The following is a 13,096-nucleotide window of genomic DNA, read 5'->3' on the forward strand; positions in this document are numbered from 1 at the left end:
CCACTCCTGAGCACTTCTCACTCAAGTATGAAGGAATCATTACTTAGTGATGTCCTGTCCTGCGCAGCCTGAGTGCAGACACGAGCAGGGAGACTGCAGCAGACGCGGCGCACCATCAAATCGTGAGAAAATACAAACAAAAGTCACAAGGACCTTTTCACTCCGCACACCGGAGCCGCCGTGGCAGCAGCCCGCCATGCCGCAGGGCGCGCCGGGGGGGGGCAGGCAGGGCCCTGCTCGGCAGCCCGCCTCGCCGCCCGCCTCCTGGGCCATGGCCGCGGAACGGCTGATGGTGCTGTACGAGGACGACTCCGTGGAGGTGCACTACGCGGACGGGGCCCGCCTGCTGCTGTCCCCCTGCGGCTCCGAGTACCTGTACGAAGAGGCGCTCCCTGCCGCCGCCCACCCCCTGCAGCCGGCGGAGAGCACCCGCCAGCGGGTCGCCTTCGTCCTCAGCGCCTACAGGGTACGTGGCGGCCGGGGGCCTGCGGACCCCGGGGAGGGCTGGGCGGGTAAAAAAAGAAGTCCGCCGGCTACGAGGCAGCGAGTGCCTGCCGAGGAGCCCACGTTCCTGCGGTGCGAACCCTGCCGGCCCTGCGAGCGCCGCTTCCAACTCTGCTCCGGAACAGCAGCGCCTGCGCCCCGCTGAACGGCTTTGGCTGCCTCGGAAAGCGTGTGATGCTACGGTTTTATTTTTGTTTCCTTGTTTAACTAGGAGCAAATTCTGCGAGCTCTCGACTTCCGGAACACGTTTTCTTCTCGGCCGTATTTACCCTCTCGTATTATATCTCCAGAAAGAAAAAGAGTAAGTTCTGCGCACATAACGCCTGCACACGGACCTTCCCCAGCTGCGGCGAGCGGTGCCGGCGCGGCTCCGTACGCCCCTGTGGGCGCGGGCCTCCACGGCCTCAGTGCAGGCTGCGCCTTGCCTTGCTGACTTGGTTGCAATACAGACGTTTTAAGTTACAGATGTAAATTTTAGTTGATCCTTTGCCCATAGTCCTGCATATCTTTTATAGCTGAACAGCACAGATTTTAATTATAATTATAATTAAATATTTCATGAACTATCTATCTTACATATTGTTAACTTTCCTTTCATGAAAAATTACCCAGGTTAAATCCACTGAAATACCATTTTCTGAAGGGCTGTGAGCTGCACCATCCTATCATAACTCCCTGTCAGTCCTTACCTCTCCTTCCAGATGCGCTGTGCTCATACTGATGCTCCATGGTGTGCAGCAATGGGTGACCTCCCACCTTCCCCAGGCTCAGCTTCTCGTAGAAGATGAGTGACTTTCCACTGAGTTTCTAATTACTCATGCTTCAGGATGCAGAGGATAGCTTCCCAGAGCCACATCTGCCTTATTTGTTGCTGTGCTTTTTTTCTTTTGGTTTAGTTTCTGCTGTTTTTCTTCAGGCAAGAGTAGTATTTTTGTAGTTCGTGAGATAGCTCTTCCTCAGAATGAGACCACTGATTTATCATCAGTTACTGTTCTGTATTGAACATGTACTGTTCTACTAGTGCATGTCTTCAAGGCCTTTGCTGTTTCCCACACTTGGGCTGTACAGAATAATAAGAGATAGCATTTACCAGCTGCTACATACTCACAGCAAAATCTCATAACAAGGAGTTACCTACATTGGCCAGCTGAGGTCTTGTGAGAGTAAGCATGAAGTAGCTGGCTAAAGGCCTGTGGCTTTTATGGACAGTACTGTTTTCACTGGGCTGCATCCACAGTTACCTTGTTTTACTTCACTTGTGCTTAAATTCAAAACAGTATAGCTCAGTTAGGCCATGGTTTTGTATGTAAAGTTAGGATTTCTTTCTCATTTATACTGCATTACACTTAGCTCCAAATAATTTTTACCTGCAGCCTTATTGAGCAGTTTCCTGATTTTCTGAGGGCAGATCCTTTCGCAGTTCTTTTCAACCAGTTTTCATCATTAGCATCCAAAATACCTTCAGTGTACTTTGTCACCTTGCTAGTGCACTCATGTTGCCATGTTTCATGTTTAATGAATTCTGTACTTTTCCAGTGCTGGGCTGATGTATGCTCCTGACATGATTTGAGTATTGAGGCTTAACCCTGCTGGCAGCTCAGCACCATGCAGCCATTTACTGGCTGCTCTCCAGAATGAGGATGAGGGAGGGGGAAAGGTAAAACTCACTATTAGAGATAAAGACAGCTTGATAGGAAAGAAAATGGTTACAGGGAATTAAAAAATGCACAAAGCAAGTGGTGCATAATGCAGCTAATGGCTGCCTGCTGACTGATGCCCACCAGCCCCCAAGCAGAGGGCCCTGTCTCTGGCTCCCTCCCAGCTCCTTTTACACCCCTAACCCTTCGCTAGCCAGACAATGTGAGAAGCTGAAACATTGTTGGCTCTGTATAAGCACTGTTCAACAGCAACACACTCAGGTGTGATCAGTTGTATTCTTATCCTAAATCCAAAACACAACACCACACCAGCTACTGGGAAAAAAAGTTAGCTCTATCCCAGCCAAAACCAGGATGGTGAAGTGAGGCAGAGCTAATTAAATTGGAATAAAACATATGATTAGGAGCATGAATATTCTTCCGCTGAAGTATTTTTCTGAATTTATTTGAGCGAGTCTCTGCTTCTTTTTTAGTTCAGGAGCCTGAACTTTAACAAATAAAATCGGGCTGGATGTTTTCTGTGCAGTGATCAGTTGTAAAGACAACACAAAGGAAAATGGGTCCTTTTAGGGGATAGCCTGCATATGAAAAGTACTCTGGACAGAATTTTCCGTTTTCAGAATGTAATTACTGTATTTTCTAAGTTGTATCTAATATACATATATACATGTATAGCACAAGGACATATACTGTGAAAATGTTTCACATTTATTTTGTACAAAACTACTAACTGAGGCAGCAAGCTGCACTAGGATATCACTGGAGTAAGATGAGAATATTTTTTGAGGCTTCTCAAATGCTGTATTGTAAGATTCTAGAATCTTCATTATATTTCAAGTACTTGTTCAGAAGTACATTCTATCCACATCTCAGCAATAACTGTGTCGTAACTTCAGTATTTCTTAAGAAGCATTTCTTAAGAGGTCTTATTTTCTTAAGAGCATTTCTGTTTCTTTGAAATAGAAATACCTGCTGTCAGTGGGTAGTTGTACCTGGTCAGTCAGTCATTAATTTTCATAGATTGCATGAATAGACATTAAATTACAAGCTTTTTGTTAGATAGTATCCTGTTGAAACAGCAGAAGATGATACGAAGTACAGATATTCTGAGTTCATATGTACAAATAAATACAGAGTAAAATTTATTGCCAAACATTAACTTGCAGAAGGACTGGATAATTCTTCCACTGTAATTTCTGCCAAGTAATGTCACTGTACCTTACAGCTCATTCCAGTCCTTTATCTCAGATTATTTTCAGTGATGTCTCAGAAGTTAGATGGCCTGACCCTGTTACTGCTGATCTGACAAGATGCATAAGGAATGGCAGTGTGAAGATCTCGTCAGTAGACGGTTATGCCCACCTTTATCTGCCTGAATTGCAGCAAGAATTTACTGTGGAGTTCTTATGTAAAGTCAGCCAACCATTTGCAGCATCCTCACACTTCTCTCCAAAGAACAGCAACTATAAAACCAAAGATCAGTATGGAAAATCAAAAAATTCTGTTCCAGAAGTGTCATCAAAACAAATGAGACTTGATAATAAAAACAATGAAGATGGTCATGCTGAAGATAAACACAGAGAAGCAACCAAATCAAACAGCCAGAGGGACAGAGATGGAGTTCCTTTGTTTTATACAAATTGTTCTTCTGAATACACATGGGTTACACAGCGTTGGTCAGTTTCCTCATGCCCAGAAGAATGGAAATACCCTCTGTCATTGGCATTGATGTGCTACAGCTTACATACTGTTAAGAACGCATTAAAGACATGTGAGGAAAAAAACCACACATCTGCAGGAGCAGATGTTTCACAAGACCCCAAAACATACGAAGCAGTATCTCGTCTGCCTGCAGCTTTGCCGATCAGCTGCAGAGCACCACATTTACATAGGTAACTGTATAATCAACAAGGATACAGGTGTATAATCGACAAGTATACAGAGAAGTTAGGCTGGTCTTTTAGAGAGCGTGTAGCTGGAAAGACTATCATGTTGGAAAGGGATAATCAGAAATGAATGGAAAAGCTGTTCCATCTCCTGGGCTCACAGAAGAAGTCTCCAAGAGGAACAATCTCCAGAGAGAGATCCTTCCTCAGTGGCAGTCAGCCCTTACATGGGGCGCAGGAGAGGTGCAGCCAGGCTGCACCCCTTCCGGTCACACAGCTGAACTGCCTTCGTCTGTGCTCCCATGGCTGACTCAGTGCTTGCTGAAGGTGATCAATTTGAGGTTCAGGCCATGATCCAAGAGTTCCCATACACTGACTTTTACTGTTTGTCTTAACTATATTACGTATATACATACGTTTCCAATTCTACAAGAATGGACTTCAACCTTTAGCAAAACAACTGATTTCTAGCTATAAGAAATAAAAAATACAGCACTGTACTGTGTTTTTTTTAGGAACTTCTCAAGATATGATATCTGTCAAACCAACATTCTTATCCTTCAGTAATGACTAAAGAGTAATCAGTCCAGAGGGAAAAATACATTTTCTGACCTGCTTTGTAAATGAAAATGAGAGTACTGAAAACAGCACCATATTGTTTGAAGTTTTTTGCTTGTTTGCTTTTTCTCATTTTTGAGAAGGTAATTCTTCTAAAGTAAGCCAGTGAAATAGATTCTCTGTCAGCTCTGCTAAAAATAATTGAAAATTTCATTGTAGGCTCAAGAAATTGAATTCAATAGCTAACATGCACAACTAGGAACTAGAAGGCATTTAAAGTATGTGGCCTATTTTCTTCTGAATAGATGTGCACATATCTGTTTTAATCTAGAAATATGTTCCTATTTAGGATACAGAAATTATTACCAGAAAAAAAAAAAAAAAAAAAAAAAAAAAAAAAGTTAAATTTTACTGCAGTCTTTACTGTATTTTTTACAGGTGGAGTTTCTGTGACTTCTTTCTACAAAACAATCAAGATTCTGAAAAGTTTTCATACCCTCAGCTAATTCAAATTGTGTGGTGCAAGGGTGTTTTTTATAGGTAAGAAGGGAGTCCTCTTTCTCATCCTCACTTGTATGGGAATTAAACTTTAGGACGTCATACTTCATTCCTTTGCAATTTTGTGATAAATGGTGTGCTGTCTTTATGTAAGGTTCTGTTCATTTCTGCTGTTTGTACACTGGGCTTCAAATTTGCTTCGCATTTCCCAGTACAGTATAGTTCCAGGTCTGAAAGTAGGTATGCCTAAAACGAAGAGTTTGAAATAATGTTTGTGGCTTCTAAAGAAGTGATCTAATTTCTTAGAGGCTTAAATGGACAGCTGTAACTGCCACAGGCTTCACTGGCAATTGCAGTGCTTGATTTCTGTGCAAATTACAGCACTCATCTCAAAGCTGAAATCTTCACATTTTATAAACTGTTGTTTTGGTGACTGTGCAACTCCTGTGTTGTAGGGAGCTGAATTCTACTGAGTTCTACATTTTCCTATAAATGAGTTTGTCCGTGAGGTTTTGATTTTGTTGTTTGTTTTTTAAATAAGAATTTTTGTAAAATAAGCTTTTTAAATCTGCTCTACAAACTTTAAAATGCTATAGTTACTATCAAAATTTAGAAATCTTCAAAGCTTTGATCTTTCTCCCCATGCCTTTTTTTTCCCTCATTCTAATTCCTCAATTTTGATCTCATAAAAAAAAAGTTGTTTATCAGCTTTTCCAGTACGTTAATTCATTTCCTTGTAAGTCTTACATCTCCCTTTAATGCTTCCATTCCAATCCAGGCATACGACCACACTGTTAACTGAATCATTAAATGAGTATTAAGGCTCCAGAATATCATATAATCACAAGAAAAAGACAGGTGATCTTAGTAAAAAAAAAAATAGGTGCAATGTAAATGAAGATTTCAGGCCATTTGGAAAGCATTTGGTCACACAGTTTTTTTTCCTGCATACGCTAGTTAGAACATGTCCAGCAGAAAGAACATTCCTTCTCTCTTCAGCATTGCTATATTTTTGGGCCAGTGGCATGGACATTGAACAACTCCTGTGAGATACCTCAACCCAAAAAGCTCTGTTTAGTTTTTCGAACACGCTAATCCTGTACCAACCTCCAGCCCACGAAAATAGAGCCTGGTAATGCTCATCACCTGTCTAATATAACTTTACTGTTTGGGAAAGAATAGAAAAATGTTCTAATATTTTTGAAGTTTACTAACCTATAACTTCTGTTGATGGAGTATTTTAAGAACTTGTTAAAAGCCTAGTTTTTCTCTTTTAGATTGGTTCATGGCAGAAGAAACATCACAGAAATTTATCCTGGCGATGAATCACTTTTCAAGTCAGAAGGAGATTTTTTGGGAAACTACTTTGTACATTATACAATTCAGAAAGGAATAAAAAAGGTAGAAATAAAACTGTTCAAAAATGTGTTCTGAATTCCTTCAATTTAGTGTCTTTGCTTTAAGACATTTGGACATGCAATCTGTAGTGAAAACTGCATTGTTGTTCAGATGATTGCTGTATAAATGGATCAAGCAATCTGTCATGAAAATAATTAGATTATTCCTTTTGTTACAGAATGTATTTTCCATAGGTTGTAGGCAGAATAAGAAAAATATCTAACATTGTAATACTTATTTCACAAGCTCAAGTAAGTATTGTAATGAGATTCTATAATATCCACTTTTCACTAATATCAGTGAGTTTGCTTTTTAGCCTAATATTGATTAGAGTTTAATCTTTTTAAAATTGAAATATTTTAAGCGTGTTCTTTCTTGCAGTAGTGTGCTATTTGGAGTCATACACTTTTTGGTTCTGTTCAGTTCTTGCCAAAGACCAGCTGTTCCATGTTGGAGAAATGATTTTGCCTCTCTATGGTTTGTCCTGATTATCTGTTGTTAAGTTTTCCAGAGTAGGTGCTCTGAGGTACTTATGCAATTCTTGATGTAATTTATTGCACATAGCTGCAAAGATACTTAGAAATGTACTAAACTGCTGTTTTCATATTGGAATTCCTGTGCTGGAGAAAAACGGGTAGTACTTAAATCCAGTCAGCAGCTGAGATATTCTAATGGATGTTTGGGCAAATGAAGCAGTCTGCATGGTGAGGCTGTATCTTTATGAAGGCACAGGTTTAACATTCTACCATCCTGAAATGTTACAATCCGGCAGTTAGATTTATTTGGAAAAAATACATATATTTTAAGAGCAATATCCAAGTCTGAGCATCATGCTAAGGAGAATTCTTTGAAAATAAGAGAGAACTGTGGCACTTCACTGAAGAAGATGCCTGTAAATCCGTCTACGTGTGGTGGCATGTGGTCCTCTTTCTAGTAGGGTCAGAAAACATTTGAAAATTGAGAAGGAGATGCAACAATCCTTTAATCTCTTCTGATCCATAACATAATATCTGCTGTCCAGTAATAGCCATGCTTACTGGTATAGCCTTAGATTAGGTGAAAGGGAAACAGAACAAAAAAAAAAATAGAGTGTTGATTAGTATGTTATGAGTGACCAAAAAATTTCTATAAGCATAGTAGCAGAAATCTTTCATTGTTTTCATTTATAAATTTCTTTAGCATGGCTTTTATTCCACTTCTCTTTCTTAACTTCATCATTTTTTTCCTCTGTTTATTAAATATAAATGCAAGTTTAATTTTTTTTCTTCTGCCTTTAGGCTCGGGTATTTGTATTTTTAAAGCAATATTAAGGATTAATGTTGAATTATTTGAAGCTAGCCTCTAACTTGTAGTAAAACTTAGTTACTTAGCAATTAATAGTAATGACAGTCTGCTGCTTCTCTGATAAAAGAAGTCCTTAGTCCCTACTGAGTGCATGGAAACAGTGGATGTGTCTTTTTACAGAACTAGACTTAAAGGATCCTGCTGGTTTGCAGTCTTTTTTTATCTTTCAAGCTTATAAATACTCTTTCCATGCTACAGTGCCTTTATAAATAAGAAATGTTCCTTCTGCTCTTTAATACAGAGAGAAGAAAAGATGTATTGGGTAAATAGTCTACCTCCTGATCTACCAGGAAGTCAGTACTCTATATCTTCCATTATTACTGAAGCAACCAAGTAAGTTATTTTTCTCATTTATTTTTGATACATTAATTCGTCTGACTTTGAGAGGACAGTAATTGAAATTACATCTATTATGTACTTAAGTAATTAAACAGATTCATTGTAGCAAAGAAAACATCTGTAACTTACAGAATGTGGAGGACATACTACAGTAAGAACAAAAGGCTTAATATTTTATGTTGACTTTTTCTTCCTCAGAATGCTTCAGTACTGCTACAAGACTAAACTATCATTAATTCATAACTATCATCTCTGCTGCTGGAAAATGGTACGTAGCTGAAGATTTATAAATCTTTCTGTGTTACAAAGATGACTGTATGGGGTACGGGACCTAGTCTAGAGGGAATGGTGATCAGATCCTACAAAGAAAGCTGAAGAGATTTGGGAACCAGAAGCATGCATGATTTGTGTTGATGAAGCAGAAAGAAATTAACTGACAGAGATGCACGTTGTCTAGTAAAACATGAAAATCTCAGAAAGATACAAACAGCTTTAATGATGTAAGTGACCCTTCCTCATTATTTTTAATGTTTTTGTTTGGCTCGAGGTACCTGAGACAGATGGACGAGAAACTTTGCCAGTTTTGCTGGATGAGAAGGTTATTCCTGGCATAGGAAGACTTCTTGTATATTCAGACCATAAAGTCCATGCTGTTTTCTGGGATGGTGTCTCCTTGAATATGGTCTGGGATTTCAGCTCTTGCTATACAAAGATTCAGGTAACTCAAGGGATAGAGAAATAACTATTCTTAAAAATCTTCATTAAAAATGGTAATTATGAAACAAATGAGAGAAAAAAAAAAAAAAGAAGAAAAAAGATGTGATGTGAATGCAATACAAGCTGGGGTCTTTTCAGAGTCATAATTCCACACAGTTTTCTACTATGGCTTACTCTCAAGCTGATACAGAAACTGTGTGGAGATGCCACCATGTATTGTAGGCAGGTTACTCAGATACTGAGGAGGAAAAATATTTTAGGGCACGGCTCATGCCTAAGAAATAAGTGAAACTTTATCCTTTTGAGAGGTTGCTCAAATTGGTGAAAGAAGGGAGTGGTATTTTTTTCCTTTGTTGTTGTTATTTCAGATAATTTATGATTGCATAAATAGATAGTGAAAAAATACTTTGTGGATATGGGTCTAAATATTTTTTCTTAAAATTTTAGATTTATTTAGTATTGCAGTAAAAAGATTATGTTGACTTGTGCACTACAGAGTGCTGAAATACAGAATGGCGCTACAGAGAAAATTATGTCACAGTAAAATTCAAAGTTGGCTGCTAAGACTTTTGGCTTCCATGTGTTTTCTTTTTCTCTGAGATGACTAACCACAAAAAAAGCTGTTAAAGTGCCTGAGGATATAAACAAAATAAATACAATACTCAGCTTGCCAAAAGAGTAATAGCTGTATGATGTGATTGAGCTGAAGTCTTTACACTCAGTTGTGATGAAAGTAGGAAGAAAAGAAAACAATACAGACCTGGAAACATTCCTGCAGATATTCAGAAATAAATGACTCTGAAACAGCACAAAAAACAGTGTCAGATCATGGCAGGTTTTTCTTCTACTTCCCCTATGTTTGTGATAACAGACTGTAAGAAATTGTATCCTTCTCAAAAAGCACACTTCAAATGTTTAAAGTGTTCACATATAGTTTATCACTAAAACAGCAAATGGTATTACTGTCCTTTACTTACTCAGACAGCAGCAAAATAATTTTCTTTCCTAAGGTAAATGAAGATGTAGGCTGGTGTAAATTAACTACTCCTGATGGGGCACAGCAGCTAATCCAAATAAGGCATCCTGGAATCTATGAAAGGTATAAGTAATTTAAACAATTTGAAGTGAAATACTAAAAAGTTTTAAGCAAACACTTTTATATAACGAAATGGTAGTTACTGGAAGTACATGGGGGGGAGGACATGCCCAAATACGTAATGATAGGTAATGCATAACTGGCAGAGATTTGAGACTTGTATGACTCAGGATTACTGCATATGGTCATTCCAGTATAATTGCTATAGAAGTGTAATGTCTTTTAAAAAAAGGAAGCCTTAAGCTAGAGCTGCAGCTTGGCACTTAAATCAGAGGGTAAGCAAAATTTAAAAATCTTTGTGCTGTATGAAGCTGGCATATAGAGCTGAAGTAGTGCTTTACCCAGTTTTTGCTTTATTACTGATACTGACCTCCACCTGCATGGTCCTTTTTCTAATCCACTTGCTCTATTCACAGCCTCATCATGGGAATCATCAGAACCTTACTGCACTGCATTTTAGCAAGCTGATATCCACACACAAATTAACGCTTGTATACTGTTCATTACAAATCAGATGGCTCTGTTATAATTTTCTATAACTGCACAGATTTAAATGTTAAGGATATTCTTGGCACAAAAAAAAAAAAAAAAAGGCAAAGAATCAGAGAAAAAGCTAGATTTTCTCAGTCATGTTTTTTTCTTTCAAACACAGATTTATTTCTTTGCACTTTTTACAGGGCGGGGTGATGTAGCTTGAACTAGGAGAGTTTGCATTTCTCATCTAAATAACTACTTTTTGTCAAATTTCATGTTAACAGGTACATCAGAACAGTAATAGGATGGTGCAGCAGCTTGAATGAAAGCAAGGAGACTCTTGAATTTACTACACACACTCTAACTGAAGAAAATTGGTACTCATTTTTATGCTAAATAAATGACTATAAATAACACTAAGAATAAAACTCAATAAGACTACAAACACTGAATTTTATAGACTGCATTTCCTAAGAACCAGAAATGAAAACTGTAAATCCATTTATTTTGTGTAGTTTCATATTTTTCATTCAATATTTAAAATGTACAGAAAGTTGAGTTCTAGACAGAAGTAGATAGAGTTCCATGGTGTTTCTTCCTGCCTTACTTAAAAGTCAGAATGGTGATTGCTCTGCCAAAGAAAGAATCATGTTACCAAAATAATATCTTACAAAGTGAAAATGAGATTCCAGACTGAGAAGGGCAGTTCTTTTAACAGAACACTGAGCTGTCCGAAGTAAGATGTAGAACTTTTATAAGACATCTGGATCTTTTGCAAACATATTTGTCCTTTACAATATATGCTAATGGCCAAAGGACTACTGGCATAATATGCAACAATATTCGTGTAATTAGAAATGTGATAACTGAAACACTTGTTATGCTTATTAGAGCAGATAAAGTAGCTGATAAAATAAGTGTGTATATCTATATATATGTTTGTACATACATACAGGAAGGAGCCTGTTTACTGAACTGAGCCCTGATTTTTGGAATTAATGATTAGTATTAGTGATTGATACGAATTAAAAAACGTGGGGTTTTTTGTTTTTTTTCCACTTGAAATTCTCTATTTTTTCAATATTTCTGAGAAACTACTCAGATCGGATGTACAAACACATGGTTGAGAAGCTTTTTAGATAATATTGTAAATAATAACCTTTCTTTTCTTGGACAGGTCTGCCGATGCTGAGCTTGAAAAAATACAGAGATTCAACTGTATCCTTTTGAAAGCTATGAACATTCATACTCATATGAAATTCATCTCTATATTCAGAGCTGCCTTTTTAGAGCATCAGAGGCTCTCTGTTCTGTTCTCGCCTCCTTTTATTGCTTTACTTGCTTCCTAAAATTACCTTTTGAAGTTGCATTTCTCATTTATCTTGACCAATTTTTGTACAACAGCACTGGAAACAAAAATAGTAACACAGTACAACATGAAAGTAAAAAACAAAAGCGTTAACCAAAAATCCAGTAATGGGTATTACATCCATTTGGATAAAATCATCTGCTAATCTGTTCCTGGGGGATCAATGATGCATTTGCCTCTTGGTGTGCTGCAGTGAGGTGTCATCCTGTTTATCAGCTACCGGAGAATTGCCCAGGCAGCCAAAAAAGCATGCAGTGGTTAATTTGCTGAAAGCCATTGTGTACTTCTCTTTATGGCAGTGGTTTACTTTACTACCGTGAAAGTTAATCCTGTGAAACTCCCTTCTGACATCAAAAGTTTTATTTTTAAAGCAGCTCAGGTAAACAGAGGCCTTAGATAATGGTCTTCTCTAGAATTGTTGTGGATGTTTTAATTTTTCTAGTTTTGTCTAACTACTGTGGTATAAAATGTGAGCCTCTCTAATGCAGAATGATGGTTAAAATACAGAAAAGCATTTTTTGTCAGTATTGGTGGAAGACTATTTTTCTTAACTACTGCTAGTTTTATTGGATAATAGCAATGTTCTGGAAGGGACATCTGCTGCAAGAAGCAATCTGTCTGTCAAAAGAACAGAAAGTGGGAGTGATCCTGAGGAAATCAGCGAAGGACACGTTTTGGAGGCTCTGCAAAATACCTCTAGAATAATTCAAGATATTGAATCTCTTCTTGCTAGTGCTGGGAAGTGAAGGCCTTTGCTGTGTGCCTATGCAGGCACTGTCCCAGCTGTCCCAACAGGCCTGGGTGTGTGAGGGGAAGGACGGGGCTGTGGCAGATTACAGTATGGCCTGACCTGCCCTATGTGATATGGTGTGGATAGGTGAGAATGGGCTGAGCGATGGGGCACAGTAATTGTGGCAGGGCTGGTCTGGCAGCGCTAGTTTTAATTGTAGGAGTGTACTGAATGTCCACTGGAATCGTGTATCTTCACTGTGGGACCAACTTGTTTCAGGTTGCTCAAATGATGGCGGGCGAGGAAGGGCAGTTTTCACAGTAAAAGCATGCTTTTGTTCAGAAGTTTGTACCAAGTAGTTAAGGATTGAATAGAGTAAAAAGTTGTCCAAACGGTTCCTATTTATCGTTTTCTAATAAAATACGTATCCAAAAAGTGCTCAGCCCGTCTTTGTGCGCGGCCACCCGTCCCAAGTGATAAAGCATCAGCCGGTCACCGTAGTTTCGTCGTGCGGCGCTGTACTAC

At 38.6% G+C, this 13,096-nt stretch overlaps 1 protein-coding gene across 2 annotated transcripts; it reads left to right on the forward strand.

Annotated features, from left to right (window-relative positions):
• Positions 1-23: 23 nt before the first annotated feature.
• Positions 24-13,009, forward strand: CUNH5orf34 (chromosome unknown C5orf34 homolog). Of its 2 annotated transcripts, XM_052670353.1 has the most exons (12): positions 30-466; positions 716-805; positions 3,411-4,054; positions 5,045-5,146; positions 6,382-6,505; positions 8,088-8,179; positions 8,384-8,453; positions 8,733-8,903; positions 9,913-10,001; positions 10,757-10,849; positions 11,650-11,690; positions 12,403-13,009. In XM_052670353.1, exons 1-12 carry the CDS (start codon positions 50-52, stop codon positions 12,585-12,587), a joined length of 2,118 nt encoding a protein of 705 aa, XP_052526313.1. In that variant the 5' UTR covers positions 30-49; the 3' UTR covers positions 12,588-13,009. The 2 variants fall into 2 exon arrangements, 1 of the variants encoding a protein (XP_052526313.1); XR_008203205.1 differs by lacking the exon at positions 9,913-10,001 and having other exon boundaries at positions 24-466; positions 12,403-12,482.
• The last annotated feature ends 87 nt before the right edge of the window (positions 13,010-13,096 follow it).

Source organism: Tympanuchus pallidicinctus, unplaced genomic scaffold, assembly GCF_026119805.1.
Source record: "Tympanuchus pallidicinctus isolate F22 unplaced genomic scaffold, pur_lepc_1.0 scaffold9, whole genome shotgun sequence".
NCBI classification, from domain to species: Eukaryota; Metazoa; Chordata; class Aves; order Galliformes; family Phasianidae; genus Tympanuchus; species Tympanuchus pallidicinctus.